Source organism: Spermophilus citellus (genome assembly GCF_964194105.1).
Source record: "Spermophilus citellus genome assembly, chromosome: 9".
NCBI classification, from domain to species: Eukaryota; Metazoa; Chordata; class Mammalia; order Rodentia; family Sciuridae; genus Spermophilus; species Spermophilus citellus.
The window spans coordinates 25,060,894-25,086,692 of record NC_138191.1 but is presented as its reverse complement, the minus strand read 5'-3'; the positions used below and the strand labels follow the sequence as shown (position 1 = coordinate 25,086,692).

The 25,799-nt window shown below is 50.9% G+C and overlaps 1 protein-coding gene across 2 annotated transcripts in view; it reads left to right on the top strand.

The window, feature by feature from the left end:
• Positions 1-17,614, top strand: part of SLC6A17 (solute carrier family 6 member 17) — a 50,236-nt gene extending 32,622 nt beyond the window's left edge. For both annotated transcript variants that reach the window (XM_081305895.1, XM_081305896.1), the window contains exons 7-12: positions 7,542-7,783; positions 8,013-8,205; positions 9,926-10,118; positions 10,843-11,002; positions 13,105-13,267; positions 13,767-17,614. In XM_081305895.1, the coding sequence (XP_081162021.1) occupies positions 7,542-7,783; positions 8,013-8,205; positions 9,926-10,118; positions 10,843-11,002; positions 13,105-13,267; positions 13,767-14,135 (1,320 nt within the window). In that variant the 3' untranslated portion in view covers positions 14,136-17,614. The remainder of the gene's footprint in view (positions 1-7,541; positions 7,784-8,012; positions 8,206-9,925; positions 10,119-10,842; positions 11,003-13,104; positions 13,268-13,766) is intronic.
• Positions 17,615-25,799: the final 8,185 nt, after the last annotated feature.

Genomic DNA, 25,799 nt, shown 5'->3' with positions numbered 1-25,799 from the left:
ATGTTCACACAAAAGCTTGAACGTGACTGTTCATAGCAACGTGAGTCATAATAATAAGAAAAGTAGAAGCAACCCAAATGTCCATTCGCTGATCAATGGATAAACAAAATGTGGTATAACCAAACAATAGAATATTATTCAGCCGTAAAAAAAGAAGTGCTGACACTGGCTACAACATAGATGAACCCTGAAAACATTAGCTAAGTGAAAGAAGCCAGATGCAAAAGACTAGACAGTATATAATTCCAATTGTATGAAATTTCTAGAATTGGTGGATCTAGAGAGACAGAAGGATGATTAGATCTTGCTTCGAACTGGGCTTGAGGCCAGGTGCGGTGGTGCACATATATAATCCCAGCAGCTTGGGAGGCTGAGGCAGGAGGATCACAAGTTCAAAGCCAGCCTCAGCAACTTAGTGAGGTCCTAAGCAACTCAGTGAGACCCTGTCTTAAAATAAAAAATGAAAAGGGCTAGGGAGTGGCTCAGTGGCTAACTGCCCCCGGGTTCGATCCCCCATACCAAAAAGGTCAAGCAACCTGATATAGCAAAAACATTGAGTAGTGCACTTCAAAAACTCCAAAAAAGAGGGGGAACCCAATGCTCTGGGGGAGGAGGACAGCAGCAGGGGTTGGTCTGAGTGGCAGAGCCGGTCTTAGCTAGCAGCACCCACAAGTGCCCATAGCAGTGGGAGGGACGGGCCAGCCCCTGGGGGGGCAGTGCTGCTCTGGGAAGAGCTGGGGGAGTTCTCACTGCCAGAGTTCTCTTCTGATGGCACCCTCCTCCTTGGTGAAGTAGGAAGCAAGGTGATTAACTGAGAGAAAGAAGGGAGGAGGAGAGGCAGCGGAGGCCTAAGGAGGTACCAGTGTGAAGTAGCTGTGAGAGCTGGGGACGAGTGGACAGGGGTAGCACTGAGGGACCGTTAGCCGACAGGGCTCAGGAGTACATTGTGAACTCAGCCCTCGTGGCCACTGCTGGCCCTTCTGTGATCCAGAAGCATCTTTCCGCACTTGAGCATCTCTGACACCGGGCTGCTTCCCACAGTCAGTGAGGCACCTAAACGGGTGCATGTTTGACAGTGGGTGGTCTCCCCAAGGGCTGGGCCATATAAATTTGTACACTCATCTAGACCTCATGACCCTGGATGTAGGTCCTTTTACTGCTGCTATTTCACATAGAGATTAGAGAATTGTAGGGACGAGGCTGGGTGACCAGAGACAGAGGGGACAGATGGCCAGGAGCTCTGGGCCTCTGCTGGGTCCCAGCTCAGCAAATTAAGGGAGAGAAAAGGGTGGGCAAGATAATGCCCCAGGAGCGAGGAGAACTCCATGGAGAATTCTAGTGTGAACAGTAGGAGGGAAAAGGAAGAATACACACAAACACTGCGTGTGTGTGTGTGTGCATGTGTGTGCATTGTAATATACGTGCATTTATATATTGCTGGTGCATGCATAAGCACTGTTGGAGGGGTACTTAGGAAGCTGATGTTGTTTCCTCTGAGGAAGGAGAACTGGGCTTCTGGGGTCTGAGGTGAGGAAAAGGAGACCTAGGGACAAAGGGTGTATGTAAGTCCCAAAGGCCTAAGAATAGAGGTTAATAACCCTAACCCACTATTAGAGCAAGGGCCTCTCAGCAGGAAGAGGAAGGTGGCCCAGTCTGGTGATAGAGGGTGGGTTCTGGAGCCAGATGCTCTAGTCCAGATCCCAACACATCACCCAGCAGCTGGTCCAGTTCCTTGATTCTCAGGACCCTCATCCACAGCTGTGAGAGGGCTGAACCATGGCAGCACTTCCTGGAGCTGTCAGGAGAGCTGGTGGGACCCCTCCTGGCCATGGGAAAGCGCATGGTAAGCATTAGCTATTATTGTCCTCATCCACTGTGAGGGTGACACTGTTCTTGAGTGGGGATCCAGCACTCCAGTGCCATCTGGTGTCTCGTGGCCCCGTCTGGCTCCACACGAGCAGGTGCCGCAGCGGTGCTGGGAAGCCAGGGTGTCACACACCAACTCAGGCTAGGGCTCAGCAGCTGCTTGTGGATTCAAAAAGCAGCTTCATGCGGATGAGTCAAATGCTGTGAAACACCTTGTTCCCTTGCGCAAGGAAGTGACTCAGCCACTGTACACAAGAAACAGCAGGAAGCCGTTCAGAGAGGGCACCCGAGAAGAGTGTGATGTGAATTTCTTATATCTGGAGGGGAAAGCCCATTTCCCATCTCTCCTCTTGCCTTCACATTCTGATGTCCAGAGAGGATCCATGGGGCATCCTGAGTTGGGCCATGGGGTATCCCGAGTTGGGCCATGAGTTCACCCTCTGTCGACACTTGCAGAAATCATGTACCATCGCCCCCAGGGATCCTGGCAAAAGCCCCCTTTACATTCAGGGGACAATGGCCATTCCATACTGAAGGCCCTGACTCAGTTTACCCCTGGATTAGCACTGGGTGTTTTTGTTCCTCTCCTTCACCTGCAGGCTGGAAATGGGGGCACCAAGGGACACTCCTACAGAGCACTTCCCACCTTGAAGGCCGAGCTTTGTTACTCACAGGTGGTTTCCTGGGGCCTTATCAATGTCAGATTTGGATCTTTCAATTTCCTTCAAAATTTTCTAGGGGTGGACATGGGTGAAATGTAGAGGAGATAAGATTGACCAGGTGTTGATGATGATTAAAGGGGGGTAAGGTTAGAGCAGGGGTTCATTATATATTCATCCCTACTTTTGTTGATTTTATGATAGTCCACAATTTTTAAGAATAGGAAAATAATGATAAATCAACACTAACTTAACAAAGAAAAAAGAAATTCTTGTTTTCATTCCAAATCACTGCCTCTGCAGCAATCCTGCCCTGTCCTCTGAGAAATCCCCCAAGCTCCTGGGCCAGCTCTGAGAGCACACTTTGGGACTGTGGTGTCTGCTCTGGAGCAGCTGCCTTCATTTATGAAATTTGACCCTGAACAGTGACTGGGGCTAGGAACGTATCCACATTCTTATTTCAGACTTAGGGAGTGGTGAGACTCCTAATGGTGGCATGTGTTTGGGACTGACAGATGGTCTGGACCTTTTTGTGTAAACATGTTTGACATAGATCAAAAAGGAATCATTACCAAAGAGGAAGAGAGGGAAGGAGAATAGGAAGGCAGTATTAAAGTCGTTGTGTTTTACAAAGTAGAAAAGTTTAAAATCCTAAGACTCTTCTTGTTCTAGAAGAACACATCTTAGCCTTAAAGGGCTGGTGCCATGTCATAATCACTAATCTGGTGCTTCCCGTGCAGTTCATAACCTCGATGGATCACGTGTGTCTGACTGTCTCTTGCTCCCCACTCTTTCTCTTCCATGTGCTATGCACAAACAGGGTCTGGGCTCCAGCCCTCAGTGTAAACTGCGAGTAGACAGACAGTTGTGTAAGATGCGTATTGACTCTGAGTGCCCAAGGCACATGACTAGCTCTGCCACAGTCAGGAAAAGCTTCAAAGAGAAGTGATATGTATACTGGGTTTTGAGAAATAAATAGGAGTTCACCAGAGTGGAAGTAGGAGGAAGGGAACTCCAAGCCCAGAAGTATGAAAGACCAGGGAGCTTTTGATGAGGAGTAAGTTCATTGCATTTAATGTTCAGAACACAAAAGAGTGAGGAAAAAATTTCCAGAAGACGATGGGGAGTCCTGGGGCATCCATGAGTTGTTTGTCTCAACCTCCCCTCTTATAAAATCTTGGACTTCTTCCTGGTTGGAACTCACCAAATCGCCTGTAGCTCTCCCACTAGGCTCTGATTTCTAGCCTGAGAGAAGTGTGCAGGCTCCAGAAGATTGAGAGGACTGTCGTAATGGACACCCATGAGCACCTGTGAAGGCCAGTATGCCTTCCAGGTGCACATGGTCCCTCCCCGCTCTGTTGATGGAGCCCTTAGGAGGATTGTTTTTAAAAAAAAAAACAAAATACCTGGGGCTGGGGTTGTGGCTCAGTGGTAGAGCGCTCGCCTAGCACGTGTGAGGCCCTGTGTTCGATCCTCAGCACCACATGAAAATAAATAAAATAAAGATATTATGTCCATCTACAACTAAAAAAAATTTGAAAACAAACTGAAAATCCCCTCACCCAGTTGGGTGTGGTGGTGTACGTCTGATTCCAGTGACTTGGGAGGCTGAGGTAGGAGGATTTAAAGTTCAAAGCTGCCTCAGCAACTTAGCAAGACTCTGTCTCAAAATAAAAAATAAAAAGGGCTGGGCTTGTAGCTCAGTGGTAAAATGTTCTCTAGTACAAAAATAAAAAAAAAAAAACTCATGCAAAAAAAAAATAAATAAAATAAAGAGGAGTTACAGAAGTCCTTTCTCAGGAGGACTATGATTATATTCTCTTTTCTGTAATTTGTATTAGGCACAGTATAGGCCCCTATTTTCTTACTCACAATACCAAAATCCAAATTGCATTGAAAAAAAATTGCTCTCTTTGGGTTTGTTGCCCTAGAATTCATTTGGAAGCAGACTACCTGCACAGATGTGAGGTTATTTATAGTCCTTATTGATTCACTTGGTGTGAAGATTCATATTCGGCTGCCAAAGTCCTAATGTGTTTTATTACAGGGTGCTGCCCTGGGCCCACTGGAGGTGTGATGTAATTTTGTGGCATATGCACCATATTACCTTCCTAAAATAAAAACAAAAATGAAAGCCTAAAGTCCAAAACCAGTCTGCCTCCAGGGCTTGGGTTACCTCTATAAAGAAGATAATATTTTATGTTATCTTAAAAAGCCGAGCCCCTGTCTGGAGGTGTAGCATGTGTGAGGCCCTGAGTTTCGTCCCCAGTAGCGAAAATAACAAAACAAAACAAAACAAAACAAATCAGACCTCCACCTGTGCGACCATGGTGAGCCTAATGATGTGGATAGCCCTGCCCCATTTCTCCGGCCATCGGTCTCCCCTGCTCCACCGTGACCACTGAAACCGCTCCACCCATCTGAACCCTCTCTCCTCCTCTCCTCCACTCATCACAGCAGATGAGCTCACCTCCTGCTTTACAAGGTAAACACAGGTCACCAAGTCAGAAGCTCTCTCTACCTACACAGGCAGAAACTGAATGTACGAACTTGCCTGCTGATACCCATCCTTGTCCCCCTTCTCTCTCCAACTAATGGATAGCCAGGAACTCAGAGAGGCTCTTATGGAAGGCAGCTCCACCCAGCCCATATCCCTGCCTTCCATCAGCTTTTAAATATAGCATGGTGAAGCTTTTCCATCCCACAAAGACCATGCAACCTGCAAACCAGCAATCCTCACTGACTCCATGGCCGCCTCCTGATAATGCCCTTCTCCCTTCCATCCCAAGGTTACCTGCCCAGGGACTTGCCTGTGTATTACCTCCACTTCCTCTGCTCTGCTTCCTTCCTCTCCTCCCTCCACCTGACGTCCAGACCCTCAGTCCCTGAACAGCCCTCCCAGGACCTCTGTGCTGCTGACTCTCTACCTTGGCATCTGCCACTGGGCAGCACTGGCCTTTCCTGCTCACCTCTCTCTCCAGAATTTGCTCCTGCCTGCTTCTCTAGCTCCCTTGGAGAAGATCCTTCCTCTTCCCTGCATTAAATTTTATAAACTAACTGATCTGGCTCTGGCCTCTTCTCACTGTCCATCCACTGCCTGCTCCACACAACTACACCTCCAGCTGTGCTCTCTCCTCGGAAGCCCAGACTCATTTGCCCAGATGCCTGCTTGGCAGCTCCTCCAGGAGATCTTTTGTTACCCCTCTTTGGTACTGGGGATTGAACCCAGGGGCATTTATCACTGAGCCACATGCCCATCGCTTTTTATTTTGAGTCAGGGTCTCACTAAGTTGCTTTGGGCCTTGCTAAGATGCTGAGGCTGGTGGCTTCAAACTTGCAATCCTCCTGCTTCCCAAGCCGCTGGGATTACAGGTGTGCACCACTGTACCTGGCTCTTCTGCAGAATGTCTTATGAACACATTAAGCTCAACCTATGCAGAGCTAATGTCCTGTCAGCCCTGCGCAACCCCACCAACCTGCTCCTCTTCCCTGTTCCATTTCCACATGCTCAACACGCAGGCCAGAAATGTGGCTGTCACCTTTCCTCTTCCTCTCCGATCCATCCCTAAGGTCTTTTTGGTGTCTTCTGCTTGAATTCCTCCATCAGCAGCACCTGCCCCTGGGCAAAGCCACCACCTCCTGCCTCCTGGACCCCAGATGGTGCTTCCTCATGTCTCCTGTGCTGCATCCGCGACTCTTTTGGAAATGCACATCTGATTGTGTCCTTCTTCAACCCTTTCATGATTTCCTGGATCAAGAGCTTTCTTAGGATAAAGACAGGAAATTACTCCAGGCTCTTGACTCCTCTGCCTCTCCCAGCCTCACCTGTACCCTCTCCTTATTGTCCCCTGCTGGCCACCTCCATTTCCCTTTGCACACCACCCTCTGTGCCCCCCCAGGACCTGTGCCCAAGTGCTTTCCCAGCCCCCACAGCCCCTGTCAGATGTTTGCTCCCTGGTCTCCTGGCTCATGCTGACCCCCTGCTACGGGCTCTCTGAGCATTAGGTGTCTGGCCTTCAGAGCCCTTGTCACATGTGCAGTTTGACATCTGTTGGTGGGATCATTTGACCAAGGTCCATCTCTCCAACTGGAGCAGAAACTTCCCGAATCCTGGGACCCTGCCCACTTTCTCTCCTGTGGGTCCCTGCCTGGAGAAACAGACACTTAAAGAAAAATGGATGTAAAAAGGCTTTGGAAGTTGCCTACACCATCCAAATGCCAGTGTGGTTCAGGCCCTCATCAGGTCTAAGGGCAGAAAGAGCCTTAGGTAAGGGCTGTCTCTGTCCAGGAAGTGTCTGGTCCTATGTGCCAAGTGGTGCACTGGGGTGGGGGGCTTCTGTGACCTGGAGAGTGTAGACATGTGTGGATGAGCCTTGGACCTCTTTTTCTGAGAAAGGGGAGATTGGGAAGGCAGGAGGAGGCAGAGGAAATGTCAAGGAGACATTGGTTTTTTCCAGTTCTCTTGTACTCTTGGGAAGGCTATTCACTGCACACGATAGTCTAAATGAATGGCGCTCCCTAGAGTTGTGCACCACACAACCATATGTGATGGCCTTGGCCGTGTTCCTTAGTCTGACAGCTCCATGGCAAGAAATATAGCAGTTAAAATTAACTGAGAATTTACTATGTAAGCATTCAACATTTATTTTATCTTGCTTAGTCCTCACAATAATCCTCTGAAGCCAATGCTTTTGTTATGTATGCTTTGCACTTGGGGATACTGCTTAGAGGGGTTAGATGAATTGCCCAAGTTCAACAGCTTCTCTTTTTTGTTTGGTACCGGGGTTTGAACCCATGCCCAGTCCTTTTTAATATTTTATTTAGAGACAGGGTTTCACTGAGTTGTTTAGGGCCTCCCTAAGTTGCTGAGGCTGGCTTTGAACTCACTATCCTCTTGCCTAAGCCTGAGCTACTGGGATTACAGGTATGAACTCAGTTGAGGCTGAGGAAAGGGGGTGTGGAGGGAAGCCCCTGCACATGAGTAAGCCTGTGTCTCTTTCCTCCCCCACCCCACAGCTGGACAAGATGCTGGATCCCCAGGTGTGGCGGGAAGCAGCCACACAGGTCTTCTTTGCCCTGGGGCTGGGCTTCGGTGGGGTCATCGCCTTCTCTAGCTACAACAAGCAGGACAACAACTGCCACTTTGATGCTGCTCTGGTGTCCTTCATCAACTTCTTCACCTCGGTGTTGGCCACCCTCGTGGTGTTTGCTGTGCTGGGCTTCAAGGCCAACATCATGAATGAGAAGTGTGTGGTCGAGTAGGTGGCTTCTCTCCCCTGGTCCTTCCTTCCCTGCCCACCACAGCCAGGAGTGGGCAGGCGGCCATGCAGGCAGATAGTTCCCTCCACTTCACTGAGCAATAAGACGCATGCATGCAGCATCATCTGTCCCCAGCCCGGGCCCACAGGGACCTGTCTGGGTGTCTGGGAGGTGCCCCAGGACCCCACTCCTGTCTTCCTACCTGGCATTCTTCCATTTGTGCTGCAGGAATGCTGAGAAAATCTTAGGGTACCTCAACTCCAACGTCCTGAGCCGGGACCTCATCCCACCTCACGTCAACTTCTCCCACCTGACCACCAAGGACTATGCGGAGATGTACAACGTCATCATGACCGTGAAGGAGGACCGGTTCTCAGCCCTGGGCCTAGATCCCTGCCTCCTGGAAGATGAGTTGGACAAGGTGTGGGGATAGGCTGCCCTTCCCAGGACAGGCAGGAACCCAGGGATGGGCCGCGGGTGGCTGGAGCTTGGGCACAGGCCTTGGAGAGCCCCTGGGAGTCAGTAGTCTACATGGCAGGTAAGGACCTACTGTGTGTCCACAAGAAGAGAGAGGGAGGAAGGTGTCAGCCAGTGGTGCCCTGAACTAGGTGTAAGTCTAAACGAGCAACAGAGGGAACCACGGAAACCAGTCAGTGTGGGGTGACTTCCTATATAACAGATGGGCTTCTGTGAGCTGGGTACTGTGTATGAAATGCACTGTACTCTTGTGTGAAACAGACACGTTAGTGCCTTTCTTTGCTCTCCATCTCCTGTGAACCTCGTGGTAGCTCGATGAGTTGGGTTTTAATATTGTCCCCTACTTTACCAATGAATAGTCTGCAAGTTGGGGGACTTGATCAAGGTCTCAAATGAGTAAGTGGGCCAGCCAGGTTCAAATCCAGGTGGTCAGATCCAGAGCATGGGTTCTGGCTCACCCCTTGTAGCTTCCACCCCCTTGCCCAGCTGTACCCACTCCAGCTGCCATGGCCATGATGACCTTTAGGTGGAAAGATGTCGTCCCCTCATTAGCTCAGGCCCAAGTTTGGGCACCTTGTTTCTATTTCTGTTTGCATAGCTGGGGCACTTTTCAAAACGACTTTTTGTTAGAAGGGGTCATCAGACAGAGACATACCCATAGGGTCCAGGAAACCTGGCTGGAGCTGAGGCTTACATGGGACAGGGCCAGCTCCCATAGGCTTGTGCCGACTGTGCCCTTCTTCATGGGACCAGAAGCTTCCTCTAAATCCTACCTGAGCTCCATGTCAGAAGTCAGCTCCACTGGAGCAAGGGAGCTGCGTTCACATCCCTGACCTCTTCCCAGGGGACAAGAGCAAATGAGGACAGTCTGGGGACCCCTGGCTGTTTTTTCCCCCAGGTGACAAGTAGAAGACAGGACATGCCCTTCCATGTTCCATGAAAGCCTGCCCCATTCTTTTGGGTTGTGAATAAAACTAGGGTTATAGCAGTTCTTCAATACCCTACAACCTCAATAGTACCCAACTGTCACTTGCTCAGGTGGGGCACACATTCCTTCACAATCCCTGGCCACCACAGAACAACATGGCTGAGATGTCAGCAGCAGTTCTGTAGCTTGTCTTCCTATTAGAGTCACCTGGGGGGGGCCTTTGTAAAGCCCCAAAGTAGCATCATCCCAGACCAATTAAATCATTGTCCCTGGGAGGCGACTTAGGCGTCAGTGATTTTAAAGACTCCAGTTTGCTTCCAGTGGCCACACCTGAAGCCATGGTATTAGAGTCTGGAGTTCAGAAGCTCAGAGCTGGGGGCAGCAGGGGTGGCTGGGGCCATCAGGGAAGATGTCTTAGAAGGGCAGGGTCTTGTGCTGGGTGTATTCCCAGACATGAGCAAATTCATCTGAATGACTCTGATCCTTATACCACCTGTAGATTCCAGCTCCCCACCCTGGAAGTCCAGAATTGGGGCTTTCATACCCACCACAAGGAGATTCTGATGCCTACTCAGTTTAAGACCATGACCCACACCAGCAGGATTCAGGTGGAGGTGGGGAGTCCCTATACAGGAGGGAACAGTGATTCCTAAAGCTCCCGGGGCAGTGGTAAGGCAGCAGGGGGTTCCTGGGTGGGGTGGCCCTCACAGGCCCTTGCTCTCCCCCCTACCCTCAGTCCGTGCAGGGCACAGGCCTGGCCTTCATCGCCTTCACGGAGGCCATGACGCACTTCCCCGCCTCCCCATTCTGGTCCGTCATGTTCTTCCTGATGCTTATCAACCTGGGCCTGGGCAGCATGATTGGCACCATGGCGGGCATCACCACGCCCATCATTGACACATTCAAGGTGCCTAAGGAGATGTTTACAGGTAACTCTTCCCTGCAGCCCTACCTGGTCCCACAGCTGCCTACACAGATGCAATAATCGGGTTCTTGCTCTCACTTCAGAAAATCTGGGTTCTGACTGGGTCATTCAGGACCTCAGGCCCAGAAGACCCTGCACCCCTCCCTCATCGGGATAAAGCAAGAACCTGGCTGTGGCACTTGGCCACCTGCACTAAGGAGCCAGGGGGACAAAGCCATTTGGAAATCTGGGCCAATCCTGGGCTACGGCCCTTGCTGGGTTTGCTTGCCCACCTCCCAAGGGCCTGCTGACTTGTCTTAGGCAGGGATGCCCCCTCTCTGCATCCTGTTCCACCCTCTGCCCTACTGAGTTGAGCTGGGCTCTCACCTGCATCCCCAGCAAGGAGCATCTTGCTGTTCTCAAATGGGGAAACTGAGGTGGAGAAAAAGAGCCTGGGAACACTCAGAAGAACCATTTAAGTTTAATACAGCAATTAAGTGGAGCAGGTGCTGTGGGGTAGGGGCTGTGCTGGAGCAGGACCATGGGAGAAGAGAGGAGACCCATGCCTTCCTCAAGATGTTCCCTCCTGATAGATAGGGAGCTCAGCACCTCAGCATGGGGTCCCTCCTGCATGGCTGTACCTCCTGGGGGAACAGTGTGATGGGAGGGACCTGGGTGCCCCCACAGACCCCCAGGGCCCTGCCCACCCTGCACCTTTGCCCCCACACCGGCCTCCCGGCTCTCTGTAGTGGGCTGCTGTGTCTTTGCATTCTTCGTGGGGCTGTTGTTCGTCCAGCGCTCCGGAAACTACTTTGTCACCATGTTCGATGACTACTCGGCCACCCTGCCACTCACTGTCATCGTCATCCTTGAGAACATCGCTGTGGCTTGGATCTATGGAACCAAGAAGTAAGGGGGACAAGCAGGGAAGAGGTGGGGTGTGGAGGAGGGTCCTATCCCACCATGATTTCCTGGCGAGTCCTGTGTTCCCAGTGTTGCTTGCAGATTGGGGCAGGAGATTATAGAATCAAAATGTCAGAGTTAAAACCCTGCCTTTTAAGCTAGGCGCGGTGGTACACGACTGTGATCCATGGATCCTTGATCCTGAGGCAGTAGGATGGCGAGTTCAAAGCCAGCCTCTGCAACAGTGAGGCTCTAAGCAACTCAGTGAGGCCCTGTCTCTAAATAGAATACAAAATAGGGCTGGGAATGAGGCTCAGTGTTGAGTACCCCTGAGTTCAATCCCCAGTACCAAAAAAAACCCCAAAACAACAACAACAAAAAGTCCTGCCTTTTAGCACGGGAAACTGAGACCTAGAGAGTTATGGCTACCCAGGCCTCTTGGCTAGTAAGAGCTAAAGTCAGGTTGAGGTCCTGTGTTCAGGTTCTGAGACCAGCCTAAACTTTCGTAAATTACCACAGACTCCTTTCCTGAACACCTGTCCTTTATCAGAATTCTGCTAAGCTTGTTAAGCACTTGGTGGAGGCACCAGGATCCCCAGTGCTCAAAGAACTTGTAGATTTCAGCAGCCTGATTCTCAAAATTGTGATTTGGGCCTCAAATTTGGGTTCAGGCAAGGTAAGAGGATTCAGCAATAAGAAAGGATGGAGTGTCATGGCCTACTGCTAAGGTAGACTTCCACTCACTGCCAGCTCCTGACCTCATTCCTCCTTTAAGGAAAAAATCAGTGTCCCCAAGAAGCTCCAGGACTAGGCCCTTCCTACTCTCTCAGCTCCAGAAGTGGCCTCACTGTCCTTCTGGGCAAGGCCCAGGACCTCTTCTAACCACTCAGTCTGGCCCTCCCTGATGCCTAGACCTGGATTGGGAATGGGGGCTCTCTCACAGGGATGGTCTGCTTCTTAAGAGAGTGCAGGAGGGACAGGAAGGGGTAAGAGAGGAGCACTCCCAGACAGGCACAGTGGTGCACACCTGTAATCCCAGCTACTCAGGAGCCCAGGGCAGGAGGATCACAAGTTCAAGGCCAGCCTGGCAACTCAACAAGACCCTGTCTGAAAGTAAAATAATCAATCAATTAATAAGGCTAGGGATATAGCTTAGTGGTAGAGCACTTGTGTAGCATGCATGAAGCCCTGAGTTCAATCACCAGTATTAAAAAAATGAGAGTGGGGCAGGGGGTAGGTGGTGTGTAGTGGGCTGCTGCATCCACCACCCAACCCTGGTTTGGAAGACACTGCTAGAGGGGCTCTGATTACACATGCCATGGGCTCCTTTGGCATTCTGATGATGCCCCTGTACCCCTCTTAGAATATTGTTTTTTAAATGCATAGGATAAAATATATAGGATTAGATAGGAAACTAATTATATTGAAAAATAACAAATTACTGTCTAAATCTGTAAAACAGAAATGTACATATACTTTATATGTATCACATTAAGCTACAAGATCTAGTTGTGGAAATAGTAATTTCAAAGTAGTGATGAATATAAATGAGGTCTCTAGGTATCTAACAACTGTAATGAAAAATTAAAATACCTTGTGATTTCATCAGGTGACAAAGTCACAGATACAGTTGACTCCTGTGGTTACGTGCATTTATAATAGGAGCAGTTGCCAGGTTTCAGTGAGGTGGAATTGAGGTAAAGATGTTTTTGTGTGCATTCAAATACGCAGCCTGCCTGCCTCCTACAGTTCCAGCACAGAACCTACAGCTACAAATCCCCAGTCAGGATGCTAGGGAAGTGCACTTTCATATTTTCTCCAGCAGGGGGAGTCTTGAGCCAGGTCAGTTTGGGGGCCCAGGGCTCTGTGAACTGGAGCCCTCTAAGGGTCTGTCCCACTGGCCAGGGTCTGTTGCCTCTGGGTGGAGCAGCTTGTAAGGTAGTCAGAGCAGGCCAGTCAGGTCTCACACCTGTGAGCATTGAAGATGAAGCCTAGAAAAGTCCAGGAGGGACTGATCAGAGAAGGTTTCCTGGAGGAGGTGGCCATGCGGGAAGGGGAGGCTCAGAGGTGCAGGTGCCAACTGCTGGCTTCTCTGCTGTGCCTGACAGGTTCATGCAGGAGCTGACAGAGATGCTGGGCTTCCGACCCTATCGCTTCTATTTCTACATGTGGAAGTTTGTGTCTCCACTGTGCATGGCTGTGCTCACAACGGCCAGTATCATCCAGCTGGGGGTGACGCCCCCGGGCTACAGCGCCTGGATCAAGGAGGAGGTGAGGGGTGTTCCCCAGGGAAACCCAGGGACATTTGCATCTTCTTAGTGGTAGAGCACTTGTCTAGCATGAAGCCCTGAGTTCAACCACCAGTACTCAAATTGGGGGGGGGGGAGGTGCAACAGGTCTTCGGAATAAACCTTTATATGGCAGCTATTCTGTGCCAGGCCCTGCTGGGTGCTTTGCATAGCTACTCTGGAATCCTTACAACAGCCCAAAGAGAAAGGTGGCATTGTCTCTATAGCACAAAGGAGGAAACTGAGTCTTTAACCCATATTCTCTCTCAGTGTCTATGGAAGAATGGAAACATTTTACATTCTACATTTTACAGATGTAGAAACAGATGTTTAACTAAGGTAATCAGCTAAAAACCCAAGTAGCACCCTGGTGAGAGGAGTGGGAGGCCTTAGGCATGGGCAGGAAGAGGCTGGCCTAGAGGCCTGGGACGGTAGGTAAACACTCAGTGCCGGCAGCAGCACTCACTGCCACCTGCCTCCAGGCTGCAGAACGCTACCTGTATTTCCCCAACTGGGCCATGGCACTTCTGATCACCCTCATCGTTGTGGCAACCCTGCCCATCCCTGTGGTGTTCGTCCTGCGGCACTTCCACCTGCTCTCCGATGGCTCCAACACCCTCTCTGTGTCCTACAAGAAGGGCCGCATGATGAAGGATGTCTCCAACCTGGAGGAGAACGATGAGACCCGCTTCATCCTCAGCAAGGTGCCCAGCGAGGCACCCTCCCCCATGCCCACCCACCGCTCCTACCTGGGGCCTGGCAGCACGTCACCCCTGGAGAGCAGCGGCAACCCCAATGGACGCTATGGAAGCGGCTACCTCCTGGCCAGCACCCCTGAATCAGAGCTGTGACCACTGCCCCAACCCTGCCCACCTCTCCCACCACGCCCAACCTGCCCACTGGTCTGGGCCTGGCCTCTTCCTTCACAGTGGCCACCAGCCCCAGGCCAGTCCCTCTGCCCAAGGAGAGAGGGTCACACCCTGCCTCATTCCCATCCCAATCCTGGTAGACTCTGCTCCCTAGCCCTGATCAGGGAGCTGGGAGCAGCACTGTCCCCCAATCCAGGCCCCCAATCCATCTAACCCTTAGAACCTTTCACCAAATTGCAGCCATGTAACCAGAACAATCAAGATGTCCTGATTCCCAGTTCAGAGAAGACTCCAAATGGCTACTTTGGAGGTCATTCCATCCTCCTCTCTCCTTGCAACCTGCCACCTGAAGTTCTGGGGTGTGGGAGAGGGTCCCCCTATACTATCAGGTGGTGGTGGGGAGAGGCCTCAGGGCCTGGGGGTAGAGTGTGCCATAAGATCAGGACTCACCTTCCTGCCCAACCCAGACTGACTGCTGCTGGGCCAAGAGGCTGCCTGATTAAAGGCTGGGTTGGAGGACAGGTGTGCCAGGAGTGTGCAGAAGCTCCCAAGACCTGTTTTGTGAGGAAGGTGGTACCCCTAGCTTGAACAAGAATCTTGGCACCAAATGGGGACTTGTTGGCCCCTGGCTCTAGTTAGAAACTTTGGATGTCCTTGCCCCTGCCTAGGGCAGGTAGGGTATGCTCCTGCATTCCGCCTAGGTGGGCAATGACAAGGTTCAGAACCTCCCCACCTCCATTAGGGCTTAGCCATCTCCCACCCCTTCCATCCAACCTGAAGCCCAGGGTGGTGGCCTCTGCCTTCTTTCTCCAAAGAGAAGGGGACAGTGCAAGGTAAAGTTTCCAGAGCACAATTTGATGGTTTGGAGCACAATTGTGAAGCACACGCCCTCTCCCCTCACCTGGGGCCCAATTTTCTCTCTAGTGGCAGCTTCTCCCCTGGAATGGGCATCCCTGTAGTTCAGGAGCTCACTCCCAGGAAGTCTTGTTCCTGGAGAAAGATAATTTTACTGCCCTTTTTGGGCCACCACTCACCCTCCTTGTTGCACAAGCACAGCCACCAGTGTTGCACATTGTATGCAGACACCTTGGAAATCTTGCCCAAGCTTCCCTGGCCTGTGGTGGGCAGCACTCTTGGCAATGCTGTGGACGTTGGAGGCTGCCAAGGGCAAAGTGGAGCTCTGTCATGCGGCCTAGTGCCTGCAAGAGGCTACAGCTGATGGCAGCAAGCCCACCCTTACCTTCAAGCCTCCCCTGCAAGACGGGCTGCCTGTGAGGATCAGAACCAGATCCAGAATAAATATCTGCAGAGAGATGGATGGATAGGTGTACAGAGGGATGGACAGATGGATGGATGAGTGGATGAATGGATGGATCAGTGGATGGATAGAAGTCAGTCAGGCTTCATGTCAGCACTTCGGGGGGGAGGGGGGACAGAGACGGAGCAGGCTACAGTCCTAGGCTTGGGCATCTTCATAGAGGGTGCCAAGTCCCTCTTGTGACCCTGAATACTCTCAGCACTGGGAGGGACAGACTAAGCCCAGGTCCCTTCCTTTACCCCTGAGTCCTCTGCTGCCACGCTCTCCCAGCCTGCCATTCCCCTTACTCAACCCTCCCCCACATCTTCTGTCATTTCTAGCCCTCTCAGCTCCACCTGTCCTTCCTAAGTGTTTGAGAGGAAAGGGAGACCCATATTTCCCCAAAGAGAGGCCCTCTCACCTGACAACACCTCCTACCTGGCTCCATGCCTGATCCCAAGCGGAATTAGCAACAGGAAAAGCAAGGCCCCAGGAGAGACTCTGCGCTATCTATACTGTTCTATATGCTATTTCTCTTGTACATTCAATCTGTACATGTGGGTGTAAATGCTGTGAAATGACAAACCCAATATTATACTGTGGCTGGTGGACTATTTTCATCCTCAGTGCTGTACAGATCTATTTTCATTGTATATTTGATATATTTTTAATTTTGTAGCATGGCTGGGCCAGGCCCCAGCCTGCGTGCCTGCGGGAGGAGGTTGCGCTGGGGCTGTCTGCTTGCTCATTGTGGGCTCAGTAGTGTTCATCGTAGACTTGTGCTGTGGGCTGGGCCCTGGCCTGGCAGTGTCTTTGCTGTGTTAGATGTCAGACGTAGGGCCCAGAGCTTGGTTGTGTGTATGTATGTGTGTGTGTGGTATGTGTGCACATGCGTGGGTGTGGGTGTTTGTAGGGTGCTGATTTGTGACCCTTAGTGTTCGCCATGCTCCTGAAGACCATGCTGCCCCCCTCTTCTTCCTCCTCTCAGCTCTGAGCGAGGCCTCAGGACAAGTGCCCCAGAAAGCTTCGGCTTGGGCTTTGATGGTTGCCTTCACATCTCTGGTGGGAGGCAGGGGGAAAAAAGTCCCCAAATTTATTTTCCAGTAAACCTCTTGCTGTTCTCACAGGAGTCTCAGCTCCTTGGCAGGGAAGGTCCTGGGTTTCTTGGGTCTCACTGCACCTCTGCCCTGCATTTGTCTCTGAGAGGATCCTGACTGCCCAAAAAGGGACAACGCCTGGCTATGCTTCTGACGCCTCTGCTCACTCGGCAGGGGAGTCAGGGCAGGTGGAGTCACCGGAGGAGCTGGATCCAGCTTCCCTGGAGGAGCAAAAGGTGGCCAGAGAGGGGCAGACCCCCAAGTCCCTGCCCAGGATCCCCACCTGCTGGCTTTGGTGCTGTCCATACAGTGCCCACCAGGAGGCAAAGGGGCTCGAGGCTGTGAGTGGCTGAGCTGGGTAAGCAGGGCCATGCCTGTGAGAGGACTGCGCCCAGCTCCAGTCACCTGCTTCTTGCTCAGGGAGCCTTCGCCCTCTCCACTGAGGTGATGTGAGCCCAAGGCCCCAATTGAGGTGGACAGGTGGGGCACACAAGGTAATGCAGGTGAGGTAGGCGTCTGCCTTCCAGCAATAACTCTGCAGGGACTGCTGCTTTCTTAGTGCCAGGAGAAGCCCACCCAAGTCAGCCTGTGTCAGCCAAGAGGCTGGGCCTGGGCCTGGGCCCCACACAGGCCTGCAGTATTGTCAGGCAGGTGGATGCCCTTTTGCCCTTCCTCACCCCCCCCCCACCCCCACCAGAGCACTCCCCACTGTGAAAAAGAGAAGTGAGATTTAACTGTTCATAAAGCACCTGACTTCCCCGAGTACCTCCAGGTCCTTCCACTAGCCCTGAAACATGGGGGGCTGCTGTCCCTTCATTGGGGCCCAGTGACCTGGGCTAGGGGGAAAAAGGTCCAGGCTCCCTTCTCATGGAAAGCCCTGCTTTGTACAGACCCAAGCACACACACCAGGCAGTCACTTTGGGTCCTGGTGCAAGTTCGGATCAGTTCAAGTCCATGTGTCCCACGGCTGGTCAGAGCCCTGGGCCAGGACCATTCAGCCAGGGTGGGGAATGAGGCATTGCCACCCCAGGGCCCCTCTTTCCTCTTCTCCCCAACCCTGGTGTACAATAAAGTGTCTGTTCTTACCAAAGCCCTCTTGCTTTTCTTACCTGCTCTTGGGATCAGGGAAAGGGAATGGGAGAAGCCAAGGATCCTGAGGGAAGTTTTGGGGTGAAAGCTTAGAGTGCAATATGTGGACAGGATTCCTGAGGGTGCGTGCTGGCTGGCGAAGGAGCTTGGGAAGCCACATGGATTTATTTTCCTAGGAATTGCTCTAAGGTATTATCAGTGCACACACCTGTGGCTACTCCAGACACCTAACTCCTGTGAGCTTTGCAGCAGTTCTTTGAGGGAGATGCTTTTGTTCTAGATGTTTCCAGGTGAGGAAAATGAGACTCCATCTGATGTGAGGATGGTGTTTGGTGGCCTTTTCCGGGGCCTTGCACATTCCTGTCCTGACTGCCAGGGAAAGCCATACCTGTCAGCTCATCAAGGGTGGGGTACATGAAGGCCTTCTGGGGGGTGGGGGTTAGAGACTAGGAAGCAGTCAGTGTCCAGAGGTCCCAGAGCAAGGGCTGGAAAGGCAGGGGACTCGGGGTACTGGAGAGGCGGGTTGGCCGTGAATGAGCTGAGTTCTGAGTTCCAAACCATCCTTGATTCAGGCTGGCTATCTCTTTTGGAAACTCCTGTGGAAGGTGAAGATGAACTACAGGATGTGACGTCACCTATTGTCTCAAATTTCTATCCCAAGTACTTATTTATTAAGCATCCGCTGAAATGCTCAGCACCAGGAACAGAATGAGCAGGTGGCAGGGGAAACTCTTCTCCCTGCCTCCTTCAAGATGCACAGATATTTGAAGAGCCAAGATGTCTGGCTTCGGATAGGGCCTCACCCCTACCCTGCCCCATTGGTCCAGAAGGATGCTGCTGTGTGACTTTAGATACACTCAGCCAAGGTCCCTAAAGGAGACTTCCATTTTCTTCCCGTGCCACAGACAGGAAAGCTGTACCAGGAATAACCACTAGGTGGCGGAAGAACCTTCTGTCCAGATCCCAGCCTGTGTCTGGCTCCTCCTCACCACTTACTCCTTTGTGGGTTAGTTTATTTATTGAACAAACACTTATTAAGCACTCACCATGGGCAGCCTCCCTGTCAGCCATAGATACATAAAGATACGTAAATCAGCCCCCACTGTCCTGAGTCTTGCCAAGGGAAGAATCCACCCTGTGACTCCAAATCTCCCCACTTGTCTCTCAAACGGGAGAATGTCCCAGTGCTAGAAAAGTTATTACTTGTATAGTCATACATACTTTTGGCTGAAAGTAACGCTTTGCTCTGGGGTTCTAGGGTCAGACTCCTCAAGTTCAAGTTCAAAGGCTGGTTTGATCTCACATTTCCTGGGAGACCTTGGGCAAGTTATTTAATTCGTCTGATCTTAAATTTCCTAGTATGTAACGTTGAAATAATGAATATATTGAATGAGATAATCCAACACATTATTGCATATTGTGTTCCAAGTTAGCCCAACAATTAAAACAATGATTTTATTACATCTCACAATTTTATGGGTAAGGAATTTTGGCAGAGCTTGTCTAAGCAACTCTTCTAGTAGCAACTGAGGTCATTCAGTGGTATTCAGCTTGCAGAAGAGCTGGTCTGGAGAGTCCAAGGCAGCCTCCCTTACATTCATTCAAATGTCTAGCCCCCTCAGAGGAAAAGTCTGGGAGCCTGGGTTCAGCAGGGAACATCAATCAGAATGAACAGAGTGAACTGGTTCCTCCAGGGAGTTAAACTCTGGTGATCAGACTTCTTATCTCAACTCCAAGTGCCCAGAGAGAACATTTCTGAGAGGCAGGAACTGCATTCCTATAATTCCAGCTGCTTAGGAGGCTGAGGAAGGAGGATTACTTGAGTCCAGTAGTTCAAGTCCAGCCTGGGCAATATAGTGAGATCATTTCTAAAAAACAAAACCTCCGAGAGGCAGAAAATAAAAACTGCCAATTTCTTAAGGTCTGGTCTGGAAAATGGCACACTGTCACCTCCACCATATTCTATGGATCATAACATCTGCCTGGAATTAAGGGGAGGGCACACAGAATTAAGGTGGGGGGCATTGGCTGCCCATGTAATGAAGCTGTTCTAGGGTGTTAGGGATCTTCATCTTTGGTCATTGGCATCTGCGTGGAAGCCTTCTCCTTGGACCCACAGAACTGGAACATACAAGAGGTCTGTTCTGATGTGGAAGTCAGTGGGTAAATGTGGGTCCTGGGTGGAGGAAGCAGGTGATAAGGACATGCAGGAGAACATGAGAGACTTCTTTTGCCTCATGTTTGCCCTGGGGTTAGATGACACAGGTAGTTTGAACCATGAGTCTCTCGCCAGCTGTGGAAAAGCCACTAACCCTCCGAACCTGCAATTTTCTAATCTGTAAAAGGAGGTTGACAATAAAATCTCTTCTTGGAGGGGATGCTGTGAGGAATAAACACACTCCTTCTTGTAGTACCTGCTGGAATACCATATAGAATTCTTCCAAATGGTAATACAAGAGCTGCTCATTAAACATTACCCTCCTCTCTTGCAACCCCTGGGTAGGTTCATGGGGCCTGCTTCACTCTGGGAGCTCCGTCCGCTGTGCAATGAGCCAGGCTCCTAGAACTGTTTTAAGACATTTCAGTCTGAACCCGAGAAACCAAGGAAGGAGGAGTGAGAGGATCCCCTTTCCAAGGAAAGGGGTACTCAGAGTGTGGGGGGGCAGTCTTCCTGATCCTGAACACTATCCTATTCCCCCCAACAGCCATAACCACACACACAGGCTCATCCAGCTCCAAGTATAAGGGACTTGGGCCAAGGTTGAAGTGTTTCACAGATTTCAGTAATGCAATGGTTTGTTTTTTGAAGAAAAGTCCCCAAGAGTAGAGTCAAAAATCCCTAATTGATCTCCTTTTGCCCTGTGAGAACTCTTTGTTTTTACTTGAACAAATTCTATTTTTTTAAAGAATTTAAAAAAAAATTAAAAGTGGAGTCCATCTCTCTTGAATTTGAATAAGCAAATGCCTCTTCTAACCAACAGAATATGGTGGAAGTGAAGCTCTATGACTTCCAAGGGTAGATTAGCAAAAGCCACGCCACTTGCATGCAGTGTTCTAGGGATACTGGTTCTGAGGGAGACCAGCTGCCACGTCAGACCCCGAGACTGCACATAGAGGCTGTGTGTTTACAGGTGCTTAAGTTGGCCTCTTCAGCTGAACACTCAGTTGACGACAGCCAGTGTCAACTGCCAGGCACATGAACATGCCTGATGAATGTTTAGACCAGCTGGGCTTTAAAAGTTTGCAGTCTTAGCTTACATGTGACTGCAGCTGCATGGAGGATTCTAAACAAGAACCGTCTTATGGAGCCCTTTCTAACTTCCCAACCTATAAAATCATGAGCCAAAGAAAATGGCTCTCAAATTTACACCACTAAATTTTGGGGGTAATTTGTTTTATAGCAGTAGTAACCAGAATGTGAAATTGAGTGATCATTTGGTCAACCTTCTCATATAACAACTTATTCCTACGAGTAAGCAAATGAAAACTAGGGACAAGGTCTGGGTTTCTTTTTACTTATTTATTTATTTATTTTTATGTGGTGCTGAGGATCGAACCCAGGGTCTCACACGTGTGAGGAAAGCGCTCTACAGCTGAGCCACAACCCCAGCCCCAAGGCCTGGGATTCTTGGCTCCCAGTTCAGTGTACCACACTGCAAGGTACTGACAGGAAGGGTGCCAGTCCTCTCCCACCCTGTCCTCCCTCTGTTAATTCCATGTGCAGGTATGAATCTAGTAGTCTGAGTGCCTAGGATTGTGTTAAACACATGGAAATACACAAAGAAGGATCAGGCCAGGCAGGGGTCTCAGTCTCATGGAGGCAGTCACATCTGACTTGAAGTGCCCCTCCCGTGGCATAGCCACCAGTGCCAGACACACTGGCTTAGTTGGGGGGAAACCTGGGAGAAGGGGAGAATGTCTGTCATTCAACAAACCAGCAAACCATCATGAGGATTACTCTGTGCCAGGCAGAGTGTCCGCGGTGCAGCAGAAAGACGGAGGGAGTGAGGGTCTGTCCCCAGGCTTCCAGGGTCAGAGCTGGCTGGATTCCAGTCTCTCCCTTCCTGCCCAGGGCTGACCCATAAAGGAAGGATTCCTGGGTTTCATGAGCAGCCAAGAGGATCCTGAGTTTGGTCTGCATCTCTAGGCAGCTGCTTCCCATTTCCCCAGGACACTGCTGGAGGGGACCAGGCCCACTAGGACTAATTAACTACTCTAATGGAATGAACCAGTTTTACTGGAATTTAGTCTGGGTGGGAGGACTCTGTACTTTTCTAGATGGAGAAATGCTGAGTGCCAAGAAGTCTTGCCAACTGGGACCTAAGTTAATGTGTGTGTGTGTGTGTGTGTATGTGTGTGTGTGTCTGTCTGTGTGTGTATTGGGTGGTGGAGGTGATTTCTGGGCCTAGGCTGGTCTCCAGCCCAGCAGCCTTGAGCAAAGAGGCCTCTTGGCACCTGGGTCCACTCTGCTGGCCCTGGTCCTGTGACTTCCACAAACACTGTTCTACATGCAGAGGCCACATGGGTCCCCACATTTTTCTCTGGCCTTGGCCCAGCTGCAGCCATGGCTCTGCCTTTCAGGTTCACTGCGGCTGTTTGGGCATGTGCCTGTGAGCTGGCTCCCAGGTTCTTTCTAACCCTATGACTCTAAGGCCACGGTTTATGAGGCCTTAAGTCCTGGTCCAGCCTGAAACTGTGGTCTGTATCCTTCTGGCCTCTTCCCTTTATGAGCTGGGCCATCAGAGGATGTGTTTGGAGTTACCCAGAGCCCCCAATACAACTTCAATCCGATTTTCACAGTAACCCAACTGTACCTTCAGTCCTTGGCCACAGCCATCTTAGCTGACCTTCACAAGGCCTGGATGACTCTGGGCAGCCCTTTAAGGTTAGGTTCTCCTCGGAGCCCTTATGGGAAAGCTTTCATTTGATTTGGAACCTGGGGATCTCTGCAGGATGCCTGGAGGTGGGGTGGGAAGATAACAGGCTCTTAGCCTTCTCCTGCCTACCTTTCCTTTCTCCCTCCATGAGAGGACAACGTCATTGCCTGGTGATGATGTTTGATAAAGAAATCCAATTAACCAGAAGAAGAGGGAGCAGGGTATGCTGGGAAAGGGTGCTGGCTCCTTGGCCTGGACCTGAAGGAGGAGGGGTTGGTCCCTGGCAGGAGCTGGAATGCCAAAAGAGGGAGGTGTGAGTGCCAATGGCTATTACCTTACTCAGGAGGACTTGGGGGCTGCTCCTTGGCCTGGAATCCCTCAAAACAAATGCGGCCAAAGAAGGAGGATAAAGATAGAGGCTCCTGTTACCCTCCAAAGAGGCTGAGCCCACATACACCCCCCTCACCGTAGAGAAAGAGGAAGTGTAAATGACTTTGATTTCAGTCTCAGTTTCCTGCAGGGAGGGTCCAGCTTTAGTATTCAGAGAGCAAGGACTCTCTGCGGGGTTCTGGAAAGGTTTGACATCCTCCATCAATGTCATTCTAGAATCAAACATTATCCTCTCTCCTTCTCTTTGGCAGTACTCCTAATCCTGGGGAGGGAAACCCACTGCAGCTGATACATTAGTGTGAACTGACTTCCAGGCAGATGCTGTTCCCTATAGCCAGGAGAAACAGGGTGCCCAGGATAGGAAAGTGGGGAAAGGTGAGCAATTCAATTTTCCAACTGTGACTGCTTGTGTCTTGCCTAAGCCTCTCAGTTATCAAGATCTTGGAGGAATGGACAGAACAGACAGAGTCCTGGATGATAGCCTTGTGTTGGGTTCTAGGATCAATAGGATGCCCAGGATTAGCTGCACTCCATACCACAATAGTCCCCTTTTCTACCCAACCATCACAGTCCCAGCAGAGGGTAAGGTCTAGGACCAGGCCACCAGAGCACCACCAGGGGGCAGCACCCTCCCACCCACATTAGGCTGGCATCCAGCTGGCAGGCAGGGGGGCTCTTTCCATCCTGGGGTTTGTGTTTTCAAAGAATAGTATGACCTCACACACACACAGAGCGGATGGGGACAAGCCCCATGATGCCAACTGTAACATAAAGACTCCCCTAGAAAAGCCCACAAGGGCCCAGAGAACAGATTAGTACAGAGCTCTAGAATAAAACCTTCAGCAAGTGGTAAGGCCTTCTCTGGAAGCCTCTTGTCTGAGCTAGCTTCTCCAGGAGCTGACCAGGAGTCTTCCTCTTAGTGCACCTGTACCTGACTGCCTATTTTCCTTGGCTGCCTCTGGTTATCCTACCCCCATACCAGCTTTCCCATCTCCTTCCCTTCCCTCCTGGCCTCCTTTCTCCCTGGCAGTGTTCTCCTTCCACCCTCTCCCCAGGTGCTCATCACCAGCCAACAGCACTGCGGAATGGAAGCTGACTGGGCAGAGGTTTCCTGGGGAGGCTGTTTAATTCAAGGATATATGTCCAGTACCTGGAACAGCTTTTGGCAGGCAGTAGATGTTCAATAAATATTTGTTGATGAATAAGTAAATCAGGTGTGGGGTACTGTGATGGACTTTCTTCCCCATTCCCCACTCTACCCCCGTCATCTTGTCCCTTTTCTCAGAATGACCATCAGCCAAACAGAAGAATGGAAAGCGATGAAGAGACTACAAGGGGCTTGCCAGGACATAGTCCAGAGGGGACTTTACAGTCATCATTGCAGTTAACTCTTTGATATCCACCCAGCAGTTTTTCCTTTTGCACTCTAGCTCCAGCTAGTCCTGGGTCTTCTCTTCCCAGTCAGGTTTGGAATAGTTCTTTTCTCTGCAGCAAACTCAAGGCCACCTAAACTCTAAAATGCAGACATTAGGTCTGAGGAGGGGAGGGACTAGGTACCAAAGGATGTCAGCAAATGTCTTTTTCTGACTACAGAAGGATTGTAACTGCCTCCCCTGCGTATTAGAACAGATCATCAAAATCCCCATCCTTTTGGTTTTTAATCTCATTAATGATGTGACTTTTGCTTATGAAAATCCCATACATTTGTTCTGGGCTTCTAACCTTTCCTGAGAACACACACAAGCCCTTGTCTTGTTCTTCCTGGTATTCTAGGTCCTGCCTCATCTGGAAATTGGATGGTGCACAGTTGTTCAGGGCAGGTGTATCCATCAGTTTCCATTTCTGCTCTAAAATCCTCTGCATATCACCCAGATAGACATGGAGGCTGGCTGAAGCTGTGAAGGAGAGCTTAAAAGATGTAGAAGAGGTTCTGAGCTTAAAAACAAATAAAAACAAATGAATCTGGAAATTGCTTTTGGGACAGGGCCAGCAAAGTCCAGTTGGTGCCTAATATTTGGGGTATGACAGCTTCTCAATCACTTAACAGGTTCTGAAAGGCAGGCACTGTTGGTGCTATCAAGATGAAAAAGCACAGTGTGGCCTGGAGGAGCTCAGGTCAGGGAGGGGCAAGAAGACAGAACCACAGGAAAAGCCAAACTACAAGAAGTGAAACAATCATAGGACCAGGACACAGTCACAAGCCACTTTCTATGTGCTCTCTAGGGAACTGTAAACCATTTAACCTAAAGATGGGTCAGGGCCACCACCTCACACTCATACAACATATTTCTTCATGGGCAATACCAGGGTTACAATTTCCCTCCTCTCAGACCAGAGGCTGCTTCTTTGCCCAAGCCGCTCTGTCCCCCATTCCATGGCAGAGGCTGTGGTGACTGGGACAGTGGCCACAAGCATCAAGACTACAGGCCTACAAAGCAGAGGATAGGGGCACGGTGGTCAGGAGGCCCCAAATACGGTGTTTGGAGCTGTCTCCTCCTCAAGACACCGTATCTTCACTCTCATCCCAGTCTTCAGTTAGCCGCAGTGAAACGGCATCATTGCAACCAGCATTGCGCGGAGGGGGGCGACAGGCTCTGCAATAAGAGGTGGGCAGAGGTTAGAGGTTAGGGGGTGGAGGGCGCTTGGGTGTCACCCGGGCTGCAGTGGGAGGAGCTGCTAGGTCGGGGGAGGCCGGGAGCCGGCCCGGGCGGCGGAGGGAGGGGATGGTGGCGGAGGCGCGCAGGGGCGGCGCGCAAGGCTGGGCACTGGCGGCGAGGGGGTTACGCGCCTCGGCTGGGCTCCGCCGCGCGAAGGAAGGCTGAGCTCGGCCGCCGGGGCCCTGCAGCTAGCCGGGTCCGCCCTGCGCCCCGCCCCGCCCACCCCTCCCGGCGGAGGG